The sequence below is a fragment of the Podarcis vaucheri genome, assembly GCF_965113315.1.
Source record: "Podarcis vaucheri genome assembly, chromosome: 16".
In the NCBI taxonomy this organism is placed as follows: Eukaryota; Metazoa; Chordata; class Lepidosauria; order Squamata; family Lacertidae; genus Podarcis; species Podarcis vaucheri.
Window position 1 is genome coordinate 19492165 of NC_138754.1, and position 22277 is coordinate 19514441.

At 48.0% G+C, this 22277-nt stretch overlaps 1 protein-coding gene across 5 annotated transcripts in view; it reads right to left on the minus strand.

The window, feature by feature from the left end:
* Nucleotides 1-18123, minus strand: part of EHBP1L1 (EH domain binding protein 1 like 1) — a 43431-nt gene extending 25308 nt beyond the window's left edge. For 2 of the 5 annotated variants that reach the window (XM_082203615.1, XM_082203614.1), the window contains exons 1-6: nucleotides 17648-18123; nucleotides 4674-4731; nucleotides 4349-4444; nucleotides 3539-3592; nucleotides 2369-2547; nucleotides 1096-1250 (exon numbers count right to left, since the gene is read on the minus strand). In XM_082203615.1, the coding sequence (XP_082059741.1) occupies nucleotides 1096-1250; nucleotides 2369-2547; nucleotides 3539-3592; nucleotides 4349-4444; nucleotides 4674-4731; nucleotides 17648-17751 (646 nt within the window). In that variant the 5' untranslated portion in view covers nucleotides 17752-18123. Of the gene's footprint in view, nucleotides 1-1095; nucleotides 1251-2368; nucleotides 2548-3538; nucleotides 3593-4348; nucleotides 4445-4673; nucleotides 4732-7323; nucleotides 7641-7791; nucleotides 7816-17647 lie in introns of those variants that run through there. The other 3 variants (XM_082203618.1, XM_082203617.1, XM_082203616.1) reach the window with 3 other exon arrangements.
* Nucleotides 18124-22277: the final 4154 nt, after the last annotated feature.

The window sequence follows — 22277 nt, forward strand, 5'->3', positions numbered from 1 at the left end:
ATGGCCACAAGGGACGAATCGGAACTAAGCAACGTTCCCTGTTACATAGGTATGAAGTCAGGGAAACACTGGTTAGTTTAAACTATAGATAATGAAGAAGCCAGAATCATAAACCACAGTTTGATCCTGATGTTTGAACTAGCCATAGACTAACCAGAGTTCCCCCAAGTACAGTTGTAAAGAGGCTTGGATGAGTTTGAAGGAGAAGGAAAATATTCCAATCTCCTGAAGGGGAAGTACATAAGCCCAAGGCTCATAGATGTAACCCTAAACCAGCCATGGGAAACTTGCTGTCCTCCAGAAGTTGTTTGTGACTTCAGTTCCCACCAGGCCCAGCCAACAGGGACAATGGTCAGGGCTATCGGCAATAAGCTACTGTTTTAGTACTAGTCTCCCACATTTATTTGCTTATATGATGCCTTTCTACCTGACATCAGGTCTCCAAGGCAGCTGACAGTAAGTAAGCAAGATTAATACAGAGAAAAATATAATGAAAACAATAAAACCTAAACCAGAGAGTGGGAACCAGCAGCCCCCCCCCACCTCAAGGTTGCTGGATGACAACTCTTTATCATCCCCAACCACCAATCATGCTGGCTGGGGCTGATACGAGCTGGTGTCCAGCAACATCTGGCCACAGGTTCCCCACCCTTGGGTTTAGAGTTTGGCCACCCTTTTGCTTAGGTTTGTTTTCATTAATTTCTCTTAAGCAACAGCACTGGCAATTCAAACTACGCTTGATAAGAGCCAAGTAAAAACACATGGCAAGACCTCAATGGTTCAGCAAGTTAATTATTTACAAAGAGTCTTGGAAAACCAAGAGCTGATGGGCCAGGCCAAAGCCCCACCAAAGACCTCAGCTCACCTGCAAGTTAACTAAAGTGAACTTTGACAGAACCCAAGCAACTCGCTTGCTCCAATTCAAGCTCTAGCAAGGAACAATTAGCTCTGGTTCCAGGAACCAGGAGTGGAGACGGAGGGGGTGACTTCGAAGACTGGAGGGAAAACGCTGGCATCCCTCTTTCGTTGATGAAAGAGGTCTGCAGGGCTGGGCCCAAGAAATGTGAGGTTTCTGGAACAGAAGGGTCCCCCCACCTTTAGACAACGCCCCCTGGCTTGCACTATCCTCTTGACGGCTCTTCTTCGGGGCTTCCTCTGCCTCCTCTTCGCTGTCAGCGAAGTCCTCCAGGTTGGCAATATCGGAGGGTTTGACACTCATCAGGCTTGCCAGACTTTGCATGTCCTCATCCCTGCAAAGATGAAAGGGTTAAAGGAATGTCACAAGAAGGCAGCTGCTTTTCCGTCATCCACCCTCGCCAGGACATTTTTGGCCAGAAGTGACTCCCCTGCTCCCTGAACAATGCATGCCAATCCAGTTATTGTAGATTTTACTATAGGAAGATAGGAAGCTGTTTATTCATCTAGCCAAGTACTTTCTTCAATCAATTCCAAGTGCTGGTTTTGACCTATAAAGCCTTCAACGGCTCAGGACCGCAATACCTCAAGGATCGCCTCTCCCCATATGAATCAAACCTGGACTCTGCATTCATCATCCGAGACCCTTCTTCATGTGAGGCTCAGAGGGTGGCAACACAAGAACTGGCCTTTTCTGCATTTATGGAAGGCCCTTCCCAGGGAGGTTCACCTGGCGTCTCATTATATGTATTTTAGGTGCCGGGCGAAAATGCTCCTCTTCAAACAGGCCCTTGGCTGATTAATATTCTACAACCTTTTAAATGTGTTTGTGGGAAGGGGGAGGTGTTGTTTAGTTGGTTTTGTTTTAACTATTTACTTGTGTTTTTTACCTTGCATTTTATTCTGTGGACCACCCTGAGATCTTGTGATGAGGGACAGTATATAAATCTAATACTGTACATAATAATTTATTTTGTGTTTTTATATCGTGGTTTTATGTTGTGAACCGCCCAAATGCAAAATAAGTAAATAAATCAATTTTATTCTGTCTAGTGGTGACTCTCCAAAGTTCCTGTCTCGCTAAGTGCTTTCCTTTTCCATCCCTTACAACCCAAAGATTGTTATCAACATTCAGAGGAGGTGTTCCATCTCCTGAGTTAATGGGCCCCGATGAGAAGCTACCTTTGGCCAAGACAATCTAGCCCAATATTGCCTGCTCTGACTAGCAGCCATTCTCCAGGGTCTGTAGTAGGCAAGAGTCTTTTCCCATCTTCTTCCACCTGATGCTTCCAACTGGAGACAGCAAGCATTGAACTGAGGTCCTTCTGGAGGCCAAGAAGGTGCTATGGTGCTTTCCCCAAAGAGAGGGCAACAAAGGATTCCAGGATAGCCTCATTTTTAAAAGGGAGGAGGTCCTCCCGCCACGACCCTCTCCCCGAAAGGCAGCACTCACGTGGCTTTCCCCTCCCGGAGGAAGACGCAAGAGAGGGTGAGCTGCAGTGTGGCGGTCACCACCTTCACCGACCGCGGCTTCAGATTCAGCTTCAGGTCCACTTGGGTGGGCGTGGTGCTGGCAAAGCGCTTGAGGTTCACATCCACAGAAGCCAGGACCTTCCGGTGCCCCTTCGATTCCTGGCGTGAGGGCGTTAACAGTCATGATTTCCACTTAGGACAACTGACATCCTCTCCGCACATATTCACAAACTCACCTTTCCCGCTTGCCCCTTATTCCTCTCACAATGCATGACTTTCAAACCCCTTATCCCTGCATGCGTCCTCCCCATCATTAGGAACTCATAATCAGCCACAATCTCATGTCTCTAGCTATCAGAAAATTGCCCTTGCTGCCATCATCTGCCTGGGATCAAGTCAAAATACTGTACTTCCTTTCCACCTTTAACACTGGGGAATGTTTTCCAGACTGAGGTCTGCTTTCCCTTCTGGGAAACCTCCCGGAGGGAACATCTCAATGAAAGTGGGAGGAGCCTTGAATGTAAATATTATCTTTGTGCAGTAGTCTAGTTTCTACACGTCCCTACCCATCTCTCTACCCTCCATCCAGGCAGGAATCTTGCAACTATGACATCTCTCTGCCTAAAAACCTCCAGGGGAAAAAAGCCCGGAGCCATCTGAGGCAGCCTGCTTTGCTGTCCAACAGCCTGGCATAGGAAGCCATTTCTCTGCAAATTCCACCCATTTAGTACTAGTCTCTTTGGAGCAGCAGGATGCAAGTCAGCTCCACTTCAGACATGGCAGCCCGCTGGATAGTTTAAAATGGCTACAGGATCACAGAGCTGGGAGGGAGAGAGGGAGGACACACATCCTTGATGGACTTGCAAGCTGCTGGAGGGGCCAAGACTGGCACAGCAACACAGCCACAACCCCAGAGTGAAAAATCAGTGACATTGACAAGGCCTGTCGTTGCTGACTGAGGTGGGGGCATCCTTCTTTTGCTTTTTTAGAACTCAATCAATACAGGTCTGTATTGCTGGGCAAGGGACACTCCTGGCAAGAAAAGATGCCCACAGCTTTAGACAAAAGGCCCACCTCCTCCCAGTTCCTATTCCTAGGCCCACCAAGGCCCACATTTGAGGCTCCCAGAAACAGGTTCACTTCCACATACGTTTTCAATCACGAAGGTCCAGTCTTTGTCTTCATATTCCTCTACATGGGGATCCTGGAAAAGCAATGAGAAGAAGGTCACCTGGTGTTGGGGTCTGAACATACAATGCCTAGGGCTGCAATCTGATCACAAGCACCCTCCATCTAGGATAATCAAACCTCTTTCTAGGCGATCATACTGTTTATCCATCTCGCACAATATTGCCTGCTCTGACTGGCAGTGGCTTTCCAAGGTGGGGAACCGAGGGCCACATTCTTGTCTAGGCAAAATTCTGTGAGGTGGGGAGTGGGGACGGGCCAGTAGTGGGCAGGGCCAGTGGGGAAATAGGCAGAAAAATAAACGTAAATATTAACTTGGTACAGTAGGCTACAGTCTATGTACACTCGCACGACCCTCTTTCTTTTGAAAAATGCATTATCAAAGGCCACACTTACACAAAAAAAGCACTATGACACCAGTTTAAACAGTAAATGGTTTCCCCCAGAGGATTTTGGTAGCTTGTTAAGCGATTTGGGAGTTGTTAGACGACCCCTACCCTCTTCCCAGAGTTACAATACCCAGAGTTCCTTATAAAGAAGGATTGATAATTATAGCTTTGTGAGGGGAATAAGGGGTACTCTAACAATAATCAGCACCCTTAACACACTAAAGCTTCCATAATTTCTTTGGGGGAAGCCATGACTGTTTAAAATGGTATCATAGCACTTTAAATGTGCGGTGTGGATGCGGCAGAAATCCTCCTCCTCTTAAGGCCTTCCTTGTGTCAGTCATAGAGCCCACAACAGACTCCCAGCACTGTGGCTGCCATACCCGATAGAGCGTCACCATGATGTCCACATTTTCAGGTACCATCCACACCACGGTACCCCTATAGGGGTTCTTGATCCCTGGCTGCCAGCCATGAGCCTGCAGGTGGAAAAGCAGATAAGAACAAGCTAAAACATCAACCGGTGCCTCCAGAGGTGCAGCTTCTGCTGGGATTTGGACCCTGCACCTTAAGGCAGCCTTCCCCAACCATGGGCTTGCCAGATGTTTTGATCTATACAGCTTCCATCCACCCCGGTCAGCTGCAGGAGGGCCCCGGGTTGGGGAAGGCTGAGGCCAAACCCCGCCGTAGTTGAGAAAGTCAACACACCTTGGAGCAGATCCTCCGGTTCCTTCGGGTCCAGACCACAACCAGCTTGTCGGGCTGCCTGGCATTGGGAGAGAAGACAATTCAGAAACAAGAACAAAGAGGCAAACGTACTAGAACCCATAGAGATGTACTGTATAGGTCTCGTACCTCTACCTGTTCTTAGGCCTAAGGCAGAGATGGGGAACCTCTGGCTCTACAGATGCGCCTTGATTACTTTTATATATCCCTGTCTGGCTGGGGCAACCCAGTCAGATAGGTGGGGTACGAATAAAACAACAACATACGGTATTTAAAATATCTAAAAACTGCTAAACACATCTAAACAGTGCTTTTTTCGGGGGGGGGGCGCAGGGATACGCATACCTCTAAACATTTTGTGAATCTAAGTTTGGCCTCATTGAAGGGCAGTATTTCAATATAGGTAGGAAAATGAAAGTACCCCTAAACATTTTTTGAGGGGGGGAAAGCACTGCATCTAAAACAAATTGAATTATGGTAAGTTTGTTCTGGGTATAAGCTTCTGTGTGCCTGCACCCTTCTTCAGATACGTGTGAATGCACACGAAAGCTTATACCCAGAACAAACTTAGTTGGTCTCTAAGGTGCTACTGGACAGTTTTTTAAAACATTTTTTTGATGCTACTACTCTTGAACTCTGTTTCAGTGGTGGCAATTGCCCCCCACCCCCCATTCCAGTTCAAATTTGACTTCTGGGAAGTTGCTCTTGCATGCCATTCTGAAGAAGAAACTCTTTGGCTGGTCTCTTCCCCAATTTAGTTTCAGGAGGAAAGGGAAGCTATGATCTGCCCCCCCAGGCCAACCAGGCATGTACTGGTGGTATTAGGGGATGACTTGGTACATTGTCATCTCTTCTGCTTAGTAACCCACCACTGCTGCTATTGCATTCCCAGTATGGGGTGTGGGGCAGTGGTGTTACTCCTCAGTTCCATTACAAGCAATGCCCAGCTTCTGATTTTGCCACTATGCTATTTCCCTCCTAATAATAATAAACGAAAAACAGATTAAGACTTGCATAAACTTTCTAAATATCCGGGTAGGCTTGTCTGAACAAAAATGTTTTCAGCAGGTGCTTCCCAAGTTAGGTGCTGCCACACTAAAAGATTGAGTACTTACAAATGCACAAGGGGTACTATGTGGCATCTGTAGCCGTGCCAGGTCCGTTGACTGAAGTGGTCAAGTGTGTGTTAGTACTTTTTAATGGGTGTCTTGGCAGAAAGGCAGCATATAAATGCAATAAGTAAATAAAAAAACCCTGTTACCGTAGTTGATCTCTAAGGTACTACTGGACAATTTTTTATTTATTTCGACTGCATCAGACCAACACGGCTACCTACCTGAATCTAAAATATTTTTTGTTAGCATTCAAAGTACAAAGTCCTGTGCAAATTCCTCTGAGTTCATTGGGACTTCATACCCTCCAACATTTATCTGATAAAAATAGGGAAATCCTATTTAACAACAACAACAACAACTTGTTGTGGTGGTTGTTTTATTATTTATACTTTGCCCATTTGACTGTGTTGCCCCAGCCACTCAGGGTGGCTTCCAATATACAGTGGTACCTCGGTTCTCGAGTGTCTCAGAGCCTTTCAGTTTTTGAATGCCGAAAACCCGGAAGTAAATGCTTCCATTTTCGAATGCACCTTGGAAGTTGAGCGGCTTTCGCTGTGTGTTTTTCTATTTTCTCCATTGAAATTCTCCCCTTGCACCTTGGTTTTCAAACGTTTCAGAAGCTGAACGGTCTTCTGGAACGGATTACATTTGAAAACCGAGGTACCACTATATATCAAAATCTAATAAAACTTTAAACATTTAAAACAGTTCTCTATACAAGGCTGCCCGGTCCGGATGTCTCCTAAAGCGTGTATCTCCTTGGCTTGGGGGTTGCATACCCGCCAACATTTCTCTAATGAAAATAGGGACATCCTAAGGAAAGGTGGGACATTCCAGGACCAAATCAGAAACCGGGATGGTTTCTATAAATCCAGAAATGTCCCTGAAAAATAGGGACACTTTGGAGGGTCTGGGACTTGTTCCAATGTAAAGCCGCATCCACACCTTACATTTAAAGCAATATGATACCACTTTAAACAGTTCTAGCTTCCCCCAAACAATCATTCTTCACAGGGAACTACAAATTATAACCCTGTGAGGGGAAATAGGGGTCTCCTGACAATTCCCAACACTGTAACAAACTACAACTCCAATAATTATTTGGGAGAAGCCATGACTGTTTAAAGTGGCTCCACACCACTTTAAACGTATGGTTTGATTGCGGCCTACATCTCCATACGGACTGAGGCCTTAACTGCCACTTTATATCCCACCATTTATTTATTTTAAACATTTCAATGTTGCCTCCCCACTTCCAAGTCTCGAGGCAGCCTGCAACAATACTAAAAGGCATATTGAAACATGAAAATATACAGGGGGAAAACACAATCGAAAAACCAGGAGAGAGTTTAAGGTTATAATGCCCTGAGCCGGGAGCACCAGTGAAGGCTTAGGAGGGCTGTTCTAGCCATCCTCAGGCCTTCAAATTCGACAGAGGGTTAGTTTCTTCCAGCAAAAACAGCATCTTATAAAAGCTAACAAAGCCTTCAGTTGGGCATATGCCAGCCTTTGCCAACCTGGGATGGAGCTGACCAAAGTTGGCATAAGCTTTTGTGGGCTGTAGCCCACTTTGTCAGGTGCACAAGCTTCAAGGACCACACCAGCTTCTTGAGCTGATCCTCGGCAGAAAATGACTTCTCTGCTGGCATGTGGAAGGGAACTCGGGGCTTCTGTGGGGCAGCGGAAAGGAAGACTTCCTCATTTTCCTTTCCGGAGTGGGCTTTCGAAACCGAGAAAGCTCTGGGGCCAGGCAGTAACTTGAACTCTGGCTCAGCAGCACAGAGGTTATTTCGGTGGGAAGCTTTATCTTCCCCTTCCCAGACTTCACCGGGTGCGGCTCTGATCCTCCTCGGAGCTGGGCCAGGTCGCACCCAGCCAACACGGGTGTCCAAAGAGGCCAGCCCCACTGCTGCCCTTCAGGCCTGATCACACTTTCCTTCATTTCTCAAATTGAATCAGGAGTCTTTGCTCTTTAGCACACACACCCTCAGATAAAGCTCCTCTCCCTGCCTGAAGTTTAGGATCAAACCGGATTTAACCCAACAGACTTCCCTGGTTCTGAAAAGGACCCAGGTGTCCTGGCTTCCTCTTTGCCAGGAAGAACATGTGAAGATCCTGAGGCATGTTCTGAGCAGCGGTGTGCAGTTACTGGACTAAGGGGACTAGGCTAGTCCCCTAAATGTTCCCCGGGTGCCTCCTTCCATTATTTTTCATTGCATTTCTATAACACTTTATATTTTAAAGAACATATCTCAAAGCAGTTTACAACACACTAAAACATCAAATAAGACAATTCAGAATAAAGCCAATCCAAGCTTCAAGCAAAATATTTCAGATCCTCTTAGTTACATTTTGCTTCCCCAAGTCGCCAACATGGCATCCATAGATTTCCACATGGTCGCAGTTGGACCCGCGCTAGTCAAAAAACGCGCCTAGCACCTGGCTAATTTATAACACTGCTATAGCAGGCGGTGAGGGACTTGTGGCCTTCCAGATGTTTCGGGAGCCCAGCTCCTATGACCCCCTGACCATGGGCCATGCAGGCTCTGGGCTGATGACAGCTGAAGTTCAGCAACATCTGGAGGACCGCAGATCCCCCTGCCCTGTGCTCCCCAATCACAACATACAGTGCACTACACACACACACACACACACACACACACACACACACACACACCTGTTTATGAAAGTGATGCCCAGCTTCATCTTAATATCCTCTATAATTCTTCTGGGCTAGTGTCCAAAGGCTAATTTTAGCCCCTGGGGGCTAGCAGTCATAAATCCGCTGCAGGTGCTGGGTTAAATCTGGGCGCAGTGAGGAAACCCAATACACCCACCAAGCGTCCTTCTCTTCATCACAGAACAGCCTTGTAGGACTCTCCACTTTCACCCAGAATGGAGAGCCAGAGGGGCAAAGATCCCCATGAGAGGAGGCTTCAAGGCAAAGGTTAATCTCGGAACGAGGGGCTGGAGGTCAAGTTGACCCCCAAGCTCCAGTGTGTAAGGACCCAACTAAGGCTACACTGTGTAGGTAAGGTAAAGGTCAAGGACCCCGGACAGTCAAAGGTGACTATGGGGTTGCAGTGCTCATCTCGCTGCCTTCAGGCCGAGGGGGCCGGTGTTTGTCCACAGACAGCTTTCCGGGTCATGTGGCCAGCATGACTAAACCACTTCTGGCGCAACGAAACACCGTGATGGAAGCCAGAGTGCAAGGAAACACCGTTTACCTTCCTGCCACAGTGGTATCTATTTATCTACTTGCACTGGCGTGCTTTCGAACTGCAAGGTTGACAGGAGCTGGGACAGAGCTACTGGAGCTCACCACGTTGCAGGGGTTCGAACTGCCGACCTTCCAATCGGCAAGCCCAAGAAGCTCAGTGGTTTAGACTACAGCACCACCTGCGTCCTACACCATGTAGGAGGAAGCAACAGAACAAACACACACTCTTGGCATGCCCAGAGGTACCCTTGTTCTTCAAGATTTTTTTCCATTTTGCAGCTGTGTTTGGCTCTGGTGCTGGAAAACAGGGTCTTGAGCAGACTATTCCCCTACTGGGTGCTGCTTCGGGCTACAATTCCCATTGACCCCAGCCTGCACTGCTGCTTTGGCTGGGTGTAAATCTGTATCCTTTTGTAATGCCAACATCAGATAATTACAATTATATTTAAATCATTTCTGTATTGTTTCAGGGTGGCAGGTGGATGCTTTGCCTCGTTTCCTCACCCCAAGTCTGCTAATAAACTCTTCTTGACCTTCCATATCCTAGTGTTCTGGACTACAACTCCCATCATCCCTGATTTGGCCAAGGCAACTGCAGAAGCGGAGAGATGGGAATCCAGCATCTGAAGGGATGCAGGTTTCCTGCCCCTGTTCTAGGAGCTTGATCCTGTAAGCTCTGGAGATAGCTAGAGCACGAGACTCTCAATCTCAGGGTCATGGGTTTCAGCCCCATGTTGGGTAAAGCATCCCTGCATTGCAGGGGGCTAGACTAGATGACCGTGGTCCTCTCTTCCAACTATACAAATTCTATGATTCAGAGCCAAGGATGGCCCCTCAAAATCAACATAGCATCTCAGGCCGGTAGCAAAAAAATGTGTTCCTGTACATGTGCTGAGTGCCTAGTTCAGCACCATTAGTGAAATTGAAGGTAAACACTCTTAAGTCAAGGCTTTAAAAAGAGAAAGAGAAAGAAAAGTACTGGGTTTGAGCCAAGTTCTGTGTGGCTGAATGGTTCCCCCCCCCCCAAAAAAAAATAATTCTAGCCAAGTCATGGGAATGAGGGTGTGGCTGAGGACCAGCAAAAGTACTGGAAATAACTTGAGGAATCCAAGAGCTCTGAAGCCAGATTACCCCCAAGGGGAGGACAGACTCCACACTCCCACTCGGCCAGGTCCCTGCTCTTCCCATCTGAGACAACCCACATTCCCTCCCTCCTGTTTCCATTTTTTGCAGCGTTCCTGTTATCCTAACACACACACACCCTGAAATTTCAGCCCTCCCTTTTCCATTTTTAGCTCTGCAATGACTAAATATTTATCATTTCCCGAGTCCCTTATAAGGCCTTTGCCATGTCAGAATGAGGGGAGGGGTGTGTGTCCTTATTCGCCTGCTCCTCCACCATATCAGTCTGTCTGCAACTCCCAAAGTCTGGCAACCGGCACATCTCCCAGTGGAGTTTGTTGCGGGGGGGGGGGCTAGACATGAGGAGTAGGCCTGACCTCCAGCATCTCACCTGCCCACCACTTTAAAAAAGAAAAAGTAACTATATAAAGTCAGCCTTCTCCCACCTGGTACCATCCAGATGTTTAGGACTACAATTCCCATCAGCCCCTACCAGCACAAACTAGTGTATTTCAGCACAGAACGCCAGATCTTGCCCCTTCTGCCCTAATCTTCTTCCTCTTTCTTCCACTATTCTGAATGCAAACCTCCAGCACATCATATATATCAGAACTCAAACCAGGAACATGCAAAGCAAAAGAGAAGGAAGAAGTGACTCAGAGCATGGGCAGAGTATATCTTCATCTAAGATCAGCATCCTAGGTAGGTTTGAGAGGCCTGTCCTGTTTCCTTCAAGTCCCTGAAGCTTGAACAGATATCACCAGCAGATGGCTTTTCTTGGGGAGATGCTAAGGAGCCAGAAAGCCCACAGCTCAGCAACTGAGAAACAGCATCTTCCCTGAGTCTTCATGCTGCTCCGCTGACTGTGCTCATTGAGCGCTTAGGAAGTTATCTTCTACAAAGTCCATCTACTGGTCCATCCTTCTGTGACTGGTGACAGCTGTCCAGAGACAAGGAAGTTTTCCCCACTACTTACTACCTCATCTGCTAGAATCATAGAATTGTAGAGTTGGAGGGAACCACAAGGATCATCTAATCCAACCCCCTCCAATGCAGAAATCTTTTGCCCAATGTTCTAACCCCGAATCCTGAGATTAAGACTCTCATGCTCTACCAACTGAACTATAACCTGGGTCCTTTTTGCAAGCATAGGCAGATGCTTTGCTGCTGACTTTTGCTTATCACCCTGAACCTAAAGCAAGATTCCAACTCTCTAGTTCTGAACAAAGCACTGATTTAAAATAATAACCGTTTCTTCATTCTTTAAAGCATTTTTACCCTGCTCTTCAGTTTAAGAAGGCTTCCAGAGAAGTTTACAAAGACCAGTAGTAATAAGATACAGTGGTACCTCTGGTTACGAACTTAATTCATTCCAGAGGTCCATTCTTAACCTGAAACAGTTCTTAACCTGAGGTACCACTTTAGCTAATGGGGCCTCCTGCTGCCAGCACACAAATTCTGTTCTCATCCTGAGATAAAGTTCTTAACCCAAGGTACTACTTCCGGGTTAGCGGAGTCTGTAACCCGTAGTGTTTGTAACCCGAGGTGTTTGTAACCTGAGGTACCACTGTATGCTCTTTCCTGAAGCAAGAGTGACTAGTGGGGTGCCACAGGGTTCTGTCTTGGGCCCGGTCTTATTCAACATCTTTATCAACGACTTGGATGATGGACTCAAGAGCATCCTGATCAAATTTGCAGATGACACCAAACTGGGAGGGGTGGCTAACACCCCAGAGGACAGGATCACACTTCAAAACGACCTTGACAGATTAGAGAACTGGGCAAAAACAAACAAGATGAATTTTAACAGGGAGAAATGTAAAGTATTGCACTTGGGCAAAAAAAATGAGAGGCACAAATACAAGATGGCTGACACCTGGCTTGAGAGCAGTACATGTGAAAAGGATCTAGGAGTCTTGGTTGACCACAAACTTGACATGAGCCAACAGTGTGACGCGGCAGCTAAAAAAGCCAATGCAATTCTGGGCTGCATCAATAGGAGTATAGCATCTAGATCAAGGGAAGTAATAGTGCCACTGTATTCTGCTCTGGTCAGACCACACCTGGAGTACTGTGTCCAGTTCTGGGCACCACAATTCAAGAAGGACACTGATAAACTGGAACGTGTCCAGAGGAGGGCAACCAAAATGGTCAAAGGCCTGGAAACGATGCCTTATGAGGAACGGCTAAGGGAGCTGGGCATGTTTAGCCTGGAGAAGAGGAGGTTAAGGGGTGATATGATAGCCATGTTCAAATATATAAAAGGATGTCACATAGAGGAGGGAGAAAGGTTGTTTTCTGCTGCTCCAGAGAAGCGGACACGGAGCAATGGATCCAAACTACAAGAAAGAAGATTCCACCTAAACATTAGGAAGAACTTCCTGACAGTAAGAGCTGTTCGACAGTGGAATTTGCTGCCAAGGAGTGTGGTGGAGTCTCCTTCTTTGGAGGTCTTTAAGCAGAGGCTTGACAACCATATGTCAGGAGGGCTCTGATGGTGTTTCCTGCTTGGCAGGGGGTTGGACTCGATGGCCCTTGTGGTCTCTTCCAACTCTATGATTCTATGATTCTATTCTATGATTCTATGAAGCTTATAATCTAAAAGACACAACACAAAAGGAAAAGGGGACTGGGAGGGAGGAGGGGGAAATGCAAACTCAGCTGCTAGTTCCTCATGGCTCAGCACAGAGGAAGCTGCCTTATTCCAAGTCAGGCCCGGGATTTGTCTAACCCAGAAATGTCTGCAATGACAGGCACGAGTCTCAAAACAGGAATTTTGCAAGTGACATCAGTTAACCTCGAAGACAGACGGCCCCAGCCAGTCGGATGGCACAGACAGCACCTTGTGGAGTGGAGAGAAAGAATCAGCCTCAGGCAAGGTCAGGCTCAGTTCTGCTTTCCCTTCCTGACCACTGCAAAGAAACTTTCAGGCTAGCAATGTCAGTGTCTTTTGCACTAGGGCAAAAAAATTGAGAGGCACAAATACAAGATGGGGGACACCTGGCTTGAGAGCAGTACATGTGAAAAGGATCTAGGAGTCTTGGTTGACCACAAACTTGACATGAGCCAACAATGTGACGCGGCAGCTAAAAAAGCCAATGCAATTCTGGGCTGCATCAATAGGAGTATAGCATCTAAATCAAGGGAAGTAATAGTGCCACTGTATTCTGCTCTGGTCAGACCTCACCTGGAGTACTGTGTCCAGTTCTGGGCACCACAGTTCAAGAAGGACACTGACAAACTGGAACGTGTCCAGAGGAGGGCAACCAAAATGGTCAAAGGCCTGGAAACGATGCCTTATGAGGAACGGCTAAGGGAGCTGGGCATGTTTAGCCTGGAGAAGAGGAGGTTAAGGGGTGATATGATAGCCATGTTCAAATATATAAAAGGATGTCACATAGAGGAGGGAGAAAGGTTGTTTTCTGCTGCTCCAGAGAAGCGGACACGGAGCAATGGATCCAAACTACAAGAAAGAAGATTCCACCTAAACATTAGGAAGAACTTTTTGACAGTAAGAGCTGTTCAACAGTGGAATTTGCTGCCAAGGAGTGTGGTGGAGTCTCCTACTTTGGAGGTCTTTAAGCAGAGGCTTGACAACCATATGTCAGGAGGGCTCTGATGGTGTTTCCTGCTTGGCAGGGGGTTGGACTCGATGGCCCTTGTGGTCTCTTCCAACTCTATGATTCTATGATTCTATGCTTCATGTCTATGGCTGTCCCTGGTGTCCTTGGCATGGCACAGTAACCTGCTGCCCAAGAGAAGAGGCTGCTTTCCTACTGCAGCACTGACCCATCCATTCAGGCTCACACCTTTACTAGTCTGGCAAAGCAGGAACTCAAATGAGATGACCGACCTCCTAGAAAGACCACCAGATGTCAGGGACTGACTGGACAAGGAACAGTAGAGAACCCCCTAGGGAAGCCTCAGAGCCAGGGGAGTGGTGGTGGGACACAGAAGACAGGTCAGAGGATGGAGGGGAGGCAGAATGGTTGGATGCTGAACAAGCAGCAGGCTTGAGGGAGAGAGGGGAAGAAGAGCCAGAAAGCGCTGCAGACACAGGATAGGCAGCTGAGGAGGAGGTAGGGGCTGAGGCTGCAACAGATTTACAGGAGCCTGTATTCAGCTCCACTCCTCCTTTGTCTTCACGGCCACAGAAGTCTTCATGGGCTTTGCATGTAGCAGAGCAGAGAGCTCAGAGAGCACTGGGGGGGGGGGAGCCCTCCCCGACAGAGTGAATCAACTTTACTGCTCGTCTCTGAGTCTGATCTGCAGCTGAACCAGCCCTGACACCAGATTTTCCTAGAATGCAAGCGAGTTGCGCTTCCACCCTCCCTAACTTGGGAGTTTGTAGGACAGGGGAAGGAACTCCTCCAGTGACACCATCTCTAACCTGTCCCCTTGCATTTGGACCAAGCCCCCACTCCCCATAACCCTTTACATAGCCCCTTGTACAGTTTACAACAGGGGTAGAGGTCCTTTTTCCCTTCTGGGCACCTTCCTGGGGGCTGCATGCAATTGCTTGGCGGAACTGGAAACAAAAGTGGTCAAAGTAATGAATGTTAATGTTTACTTTTGTGCAACAAGGCTGGTTTCCACACATACACCTATTCTGGCAATAATAATAATAATAATAATAGTATTTTTTATTATTTATACCCCGCCCATCTGACTGGGTTGCCCCAGGGACTCTGTGCGGCTAGCAGCATATATAAAAACATGATAAAATATTCAACCTTAAAAAGTTTCCCTATACAGAGCTGCCTTCAGATGTTCCCTAAATGTTATATACAGTGGTACCTTGGTTCTCAAACTTAATCTGTTCTGGAAGTCTGTTCCAAAACCAAAGCGTTCCAAAACCAAGACACGCTTTCCCATAGTAAGTAATGCAAAACAGATTAATCCGTTTCAGACTTTTAAAAACCCCTAAAATTCAACATGAATTTTACTATCTAACAAGACCATTGGTCCATAAAATGAAAGCAATAAACAATATACTGCAGTCACGCAATCAATCAATCAATCAGTAGTTGAACTGGGTTCCACACAGTCACAAAAACAAAACAAAAAGAGCTGCAAAAACGCAAAAATAAATAGCAAAAACAGACAGACCTCAGCGTAACACTCAAAACAGAAGTGTGACACTCAAAACGGAAGCGTGGCACTCAAAATGGAGCACATTCAGCTTCCGAAAAACGTTCACAAACCGGAACACTTACTTCCAGGTTTGCAGTGTTTGGGTTCCAAGTTGTTGGAGTACCAAGGCATTTGAGAATCAAGGTACCACTGTAATTACTCATGCCAGTCAAAAGCACTCAGGGGGTGGGTGGCCAGAGAGGAGGGGCTGGGCCTGGAGCCTGAGGCCCCTTGCAATTCCCTCTTTTCCCGTTTTTCCAATTCACCATTACTCCTAGCATCGTGGGCACCCAAGCATCCTCATTCCACCCCCCAACATGCCAAGATACCATGGTTGCTGCAATTTCTAAGCTGGATTGCCTCAGCAAATGCTCTGCGTGGGTCTGCCCTTGAAGACAGCGCAGAAGCACCAACGGGCGCAGAGCGCAGCTCCCCGTCTTCCTGTTACAGCTACTGTGTGACAAAAAACAGATTTCGGTCTGCTCTGCACAGCACCAGTTGCATTGTTTACCCATTTGCTTCCGAGTTCGATTCCACATGCCAGAGCTGAAAGTTTTGCAAAGCCCACCCATCGACAGAGGCCTAAACGTCATGCATGTTATTATTTATTTGCTTCCTTTGTTAAATTCACATCTGTGTTCCACTAAACGGTGCTTAATCAAGGCAGCTAACAGAGTAAAAATTGAAACCTAGAAAACCTAATTGTGACATGGGGAGGGGGATGAGGATATTCTCCCCCCACCCCGCATGGGCCACCTGTGTCCTGCAGGTTTTCCACCCTTGATTGCACTGTAATTGTGGCAGAATTCGCTAGACCTTTTCCAGCTGGGTTTCAACATAGAAACATCTTTCACTTCTTTTTTTATTATTATCATCTTTCACCTCTACCAGGCATTTGTCCAATCTGGGTCATTTTCTGGGCTTATTCAGTACGTAGATTGCTTTTAAATGCAATTTTTAAAAAAATTGCCTCTCCTGTTGTTTTCACGATTGCACGGAGTTGTTGTTTTTATGTCACAAACCACTCTGAACTACTTGGAAACTAGCAACATCGTAAATGGGTTAAATCAATAAAAACATGATTCCCTTTCACCTCCACTTACCACTTCCTGGTGCACAAGCTTCTACCCGTAACCTAGAACACAACTTGTGAAATGCAAACTGGTTAAAAAGGCCTGCACAGGAACCGGCAGCCCCTGGTGCAAATCTCATCTTTGCCATGAAAAGCCTAGGTAGCCTTAGGCACACAAAAGCGACACAGGAAACTGCCTTAATGCAGAGTGAGGCCTGCACCAGAGATGGGAAACTTTGCCCCCCCCCCGCCATGTTACTGGACTTTCATTATCCCAGTGCAGAGTTAGATGAGTCTAATGATACCATTAAGGCCCTTGGCTCTCCTGGTCTGAAGACATTTCCAAGCCTTACCAGGAAATGATTGCAGTCAGTCCTACGATCTTATTTATTTTATTTTTTTTTCTAAACCAGAGGAGTGTACAACTGTAAAAACACAGTGCTATCAAGCAATGATATAAACAATATGAATTAAGAAGCAATGAACTACAAGGTTACTAAGCAAGACAAAGACCACAAGCATTGCCCTACCACTGAGCTATGGTCTTCCCATAAAAGATAAAGTAAGCTTCTAGTTCTCATGGTTGTGAAGAAAAGGCAGATTTAAGCAGGGACCTAGGAAAATGCTTTATAGTACCAAGACTTGGATTGGTCCATTTGGCTCAGTATTGTCCACACTGACTGGCAGCAGCTCTCCAGGGTGTTGGACTCTTTTGCAGCCCTGCCTAGCAATGTCCAGGTTTCAGCCTGGGACATTATAAAACACAAAGCATGCCCCTGCCCCTCACCTGGAGGAGCCCTTCCCCCAAACTGCCCCTCCTCTCGCCACAGGTTTATGAACACAGGGCCGTTGTAAAAAATTATACCAAGATATAATTCAAAGGCGTATTCTTGTGCGTACAAAGTATGAAATAGAATAGAACAGAATGTAGTTGGTAGATCATGAGACTCAATGTCAGGGTTGTGGGTTTGAGCCCCACGAAGGTCAAAAGATTCCTGCATTGCAGGGGGTTGGACTAGATGACCCTCGTGGTCCCTAACAACTCTATATTCTGGATGATAATATATTATATCCCTTGAGTTTATTAGCAACACCGGCCTACCTTAAAAGGCAGTTGTGAAACCCTACCCCGCCCCTTCACCATTGCTCGTGCATTCCCCGCCCCTTTCTCCACTTCCTGGGTCCAGACCCCCCCCCGCCCCCCAAAAAACCCTCCTCGTGTACTCACAAGACCCTGAGTCACCGTCTCTCCCTCTCCCCCACCCCACGGCCCCGCTGCCCCACCCAGCCTCACCATTTCTTGGTGCACTCCACCACCAGCTCCTGGTAACAGGCCACGAAGTGGAATTTGGCCGCCCGCTTGCCGACGCGCTGGAGCCGCTTCCACACCGAACTCATGGCCGCCCCGTCGGTTTCCGCGGCTGTCGCCTCGCTGCTGCGGCCCCGGAGGAGAGCTGTGGGTCGCCGCCGCCGCCTTCTTCACACCCCACCGGCGCCCCTCTGCTCGGCCCCCATCACCCGCTGCTGCTGCGTCTCCTCCTGACCCCGAGCCCCGACGGGGCGAGCAGAGCAGTCTGCAGAGAGCTTGCCTCCTTCTCCTGCTGCTGCCGTCTGAACGCCTGGCTCGCAGCCCGCGGAAACCTGGCCGGGAGGAAGTTGGTGCAGAGCGAGAAAGTTACAGACATCGAAGCGGGGAGAGGAAGAGAGAGCGGAGGGGGGGGGGAGCCCGGTCTCCGTCCGCCGCTGGCAAACGGGCTGTGGGTGTGATCTTCAGACGGAGAGGGCGGAGCGCGGGAGGGAGAAGCAGCAGCTAGGCAGAGAAGGGAGCGAGCGACAGCTGACGGCAGCTACAGCACCCGCACCCACCCCGGGACATCGGGGGTGCGTGTCTGCAAAGAGATCCTCAGAAGGGCTCCCTCTGGGCCTCGGGCTTGCGCTCCGTCGTTTTGGCCATATAAAAAGTTCCAACCTCCGCTGAGCTGTTTCTGCCCATGAACAGACGGCCTCCTCCTCCCTTCCCCAACCCCGACCAAAGTTCGTAAATGGCTTCAAGACGCCTGCCTGCTGGGCCGAGCAGCAGCGTAAGGAAGAAAGCCTGTCTTAGGAAATAGTGCCTCTGGGCACATGCAGAGTGTTTGCCCGCCCCGCGCGCGGCTGCTCAGATGGGTACCATGTTTTTTCCCCCCAAGCCACTCCCGTATATTAAAAAGGGAAATAAATAAAAGACGCCACAGTGAGCAATTCCTCTCCCTCTCCTCCTGGCCCTACACTCTCCTGCGTTGGCCACTAACCAGGAGGAGGAGGAGGAGGAAATTCTGGCCAGCTGGCAAACCCGCTTTGTCAACAGCAAAACCGGCAATGCTGCTTGGCAAAGACAGAAAGACAGTCCAGGACCATGTGACTAAGTAAATACGGTACGTAGTGGAGAGAAGGGTGCCTTCTGAGCATGTGCAGAGTGCATTTCACTTGCCATGAAATAATCCCTCCCATCGAGGGTTAGAAGGCTGCATGCGGAAAGGGTTGATCTCCAGGCCGCTTTTGAACCTTTTTACATTTACGTCTAACTTTTCTTTCAAGCAACTTGGGGGGACCTACCCGGTTCTCCCTGAGTCTGGTCCCAAAACCCCTGTGAGGTAGATTAGGCTGAGAAATAGGCTGCCATGGAGCTTCATGGCTGAGGAGTGGGGTTGAACCCTGGTCACCCAAGTCCTAGTAGTCTGACACCCTAACCACTGCACCACACTGCCACATCCATTCCTTTTCTCCTCACCACTGGGGCTGCTCTTCCACAGCAGAGGATAGACAGATGACCTTGGGTCGTGCTAGTCGCTTTCACCCCCCCACCAAATCTAATCTACCTCACAGGGTTGCTGTGTGGATAAAATGAGAGGGGGCTGTGTGCGCCCCCTTGAGCTATTTGGAGGAAAAACAGGCTATCAATGGCATTAATTAACAAGCAGTAACATTCTCGCTTTCATCCACAGGCGTTCCTTGGAGGGTTCGGAGAGAGAATGGTAATAATACTACCCACCCCTTCCTCACCATATTGCAGGCCAGAATGTATGACAGGTTGGTTTTTCAAATAACAAAAACAAAGTAAGGATCCTCCCAAGCAGACATGCTCTGAAGTTTTGTTGCCCACTTCAGGCCCCAAATTCCAGGTCTCTGAATCTTTCACCTCAAATTCTGAGCTTTCATCACACTCCTCAGCCCTCCCTCCTTCCCTTCCTCGCCTGCCATCTCTGCCTCTATCCTTTCCTTCCCTCCCTCTGCTTCTTTGGCTTCTTACATATTTGCCTTCTAGCTCAGAGGGTATAAATAAGCACCCCGTAAACTGATCCCAAACTGATCCTGGCATCATCCTGGGTGGGACGGGTTCGTCATGGAAATTCACCAACCCCAAATTTAGCAACCGAGGGACAGAATCTGTCCCAGAGGCTTCGGAAGGGCAAGTGGGAGGGGCGAGGCTCGTGTAATAGCCTAAATAATGCAATACCCTTCAAAAGAATGGGTGGCTTAAAACTGGGTGCTCACCTATCCCCACACAATCACAGCTCTACTAACTGTAAGCAACACACAACTGCAAGTGACTTTTCACATTGGGGTGTGTGTGTGTGTCTGTGCATATCCTGTTATGGCTCCACCCACACTAGTGATTTGCCATGATGATAATAATAATAATGGAGGAGGAGTAGCAATGTACCTGAGCAGGCTCTTTTAAAATCGCCCCCGTTTTTAAATTTGCACGCAGGTGGCGCTGTGGGTTAAACCACAGAGCCTAGGACTTGCTGATCAGAAGGTTGGCGGTTCGAATCCCCGCAACAGGGTGAGCTCCTGTTGTTCGGTCCCTGCTCCTGCCAACCTAGCAGTTCGAAAGCACATCAAAGTGCTAGTAGATAAATAGGTACCGCTCCAGTGGGAAGGTAAACGGCATTTCCGTGTGCTGCTCTGGTTCACCAGAAGTGGCTTAGTCATGCTGGCCACATGACCCGGAAGCTGTACGCCGGCTTCCTTGGCCAGTAAAGTGAGATAAGTGCCGCAACCCCAGAGTCGGTCATGACTGGACCTAATGGTCAGGGGTCCCTTTACCTTTACCATTGCACAATTGCAAACTTTTATAAGGTTGGTGTGTGTGTGTTAAAATCTGCAATTCAGTGGTGGGGAACCTCAGGCCCAAATGTGGTCCTCCATGCCTTTCCATGTGGCTTTCTGACTCTTCCCTGGCTTTGTACCTTGAGAGTTTTTGCCTGTCTTACATGTCCATGAATTCCAACCATGCCTCTTGCTTGCCTAGATGGAGGGCAGAGAAGATTGTGTGATTGTGTGTGGGAAACTAGCCTACTGTACAAAGATTTGCATTGATGCTCTGCTCACTTTTGCCTCTGGTCCCATAGAGTGTAAGGTCATACCATCCAACATTTCTCCAATGATAATAGGGACGTTCTATTCCACAGTAATAATAATTATATTATTTGTACCCTGCCCATCTTACTGAGTTGCCCCAGTCACTCTGGGCAGCTTCCAACATATATAAAAGCATAACAAAACATTAAAAATCTTCCCTAGACATGGCTGCCTTCAGATGTATTCTAAAGGTTGTATTGTTACTTATTTCATTTGCGCAGCGGGTTGCATAAGTCCATACCCTCCAACATTTCTGCGATGAAAATAGGGACGTCCTAAGGAAAAGCAGGACATTCCAGGATCAAATCAGAAACTGGGGTGGCTTCTGTAAAACCGTGACTGTCCCTGGAAAATAGGGGCACTTGGAAGGTCTCTAAGGTTATCAAATCTGCTATTTATTATGGCTTTGTCCTACCTCCACTCCTGGAGGCAGCATGCCTCTGAAGGTAAAAGGTGAAGGTAAATGACCCCTGGATGGTTAAGCTCAGATGAATTCGGCTATGGGGTGCGGCGCTTATCTCCGCTTTCAGGCCCAGGAAGCCGGCGTTTGTCCACGGACAGCTTTCCGGGTCATGTGGCCAGCATGACTAAACCACTTCTGGCGCAACGGGACACCGTGATGAGTGCCAGAGTGCATGGAAATGCCATTTACCTTCCCGCTGCAGCGGTACCTATTTATCTACTTGCACTGGTGTGCTTTCGAACTGCTAGGTTGGCAGGAGCTTGACAGAGCAACAGGAGCTCACTCTGTCATGCGGCTTCCCACAGGTGTCTGGCTGGCTCTTTGCAAACAGGATGCCAGACCAAATGGGCCACTGGCACTTATGGGGTAGCTGTGAACAGGAAGGCAATTATTATTTCTCATATTTGCACCACACCTTTCCTCTAACAAATTCAGAGGGCCCGTACGGGATTGTCTCGTTGTTTACTTCACAACAACTCTGCAAGGTAGGCTACGCAGAGAAACAGTGGCTTGCCTGAGCCCACACAAGCAAACTTCATGACTCAGGAGGAATTTGTGTGAATCCACCCAGGTCCTTTGTCCATGACATCACACCAAAATAACAATGTGCTGTCAGAGCGTGTTTTCCGGTTTTTAGCGCGGTTCCCCACGGTTGAGCCCTTGGGAGGGTGGTGGCAGTCAGCAGCTGGAATTAATAAAGAATCCTTAAGGCTCATTTGGAATCTGTTGCTACCTGTTCCAAGGCAAGCATTTAATTAAGCACTCGGAGCTTCGCTCTGTGGTGTAGGACGCGAGCTTCCAGTTAAGAATGCTGTGTAAGCCAAAAGCTTTCATCATCCTTCATGCCAACAGAAGCTGATCCAGCCCAAGGAGTTATCTGACCCATTTGGCATCTCTCGCTCCAAAGCCTAGTCAGGAAAGTGCAAGCACGCTTTGAAAGCCTGGTGCGGAAAAGTGGTTCTCATGGCAGCAAGCCTGTGCAGAGCTACAGGTTCCTGGTGGCTGGGAAAGTGCGTTTCTTGCTTTTCTCAGTGCTCACAAGAGCTCTAGAGGTGGG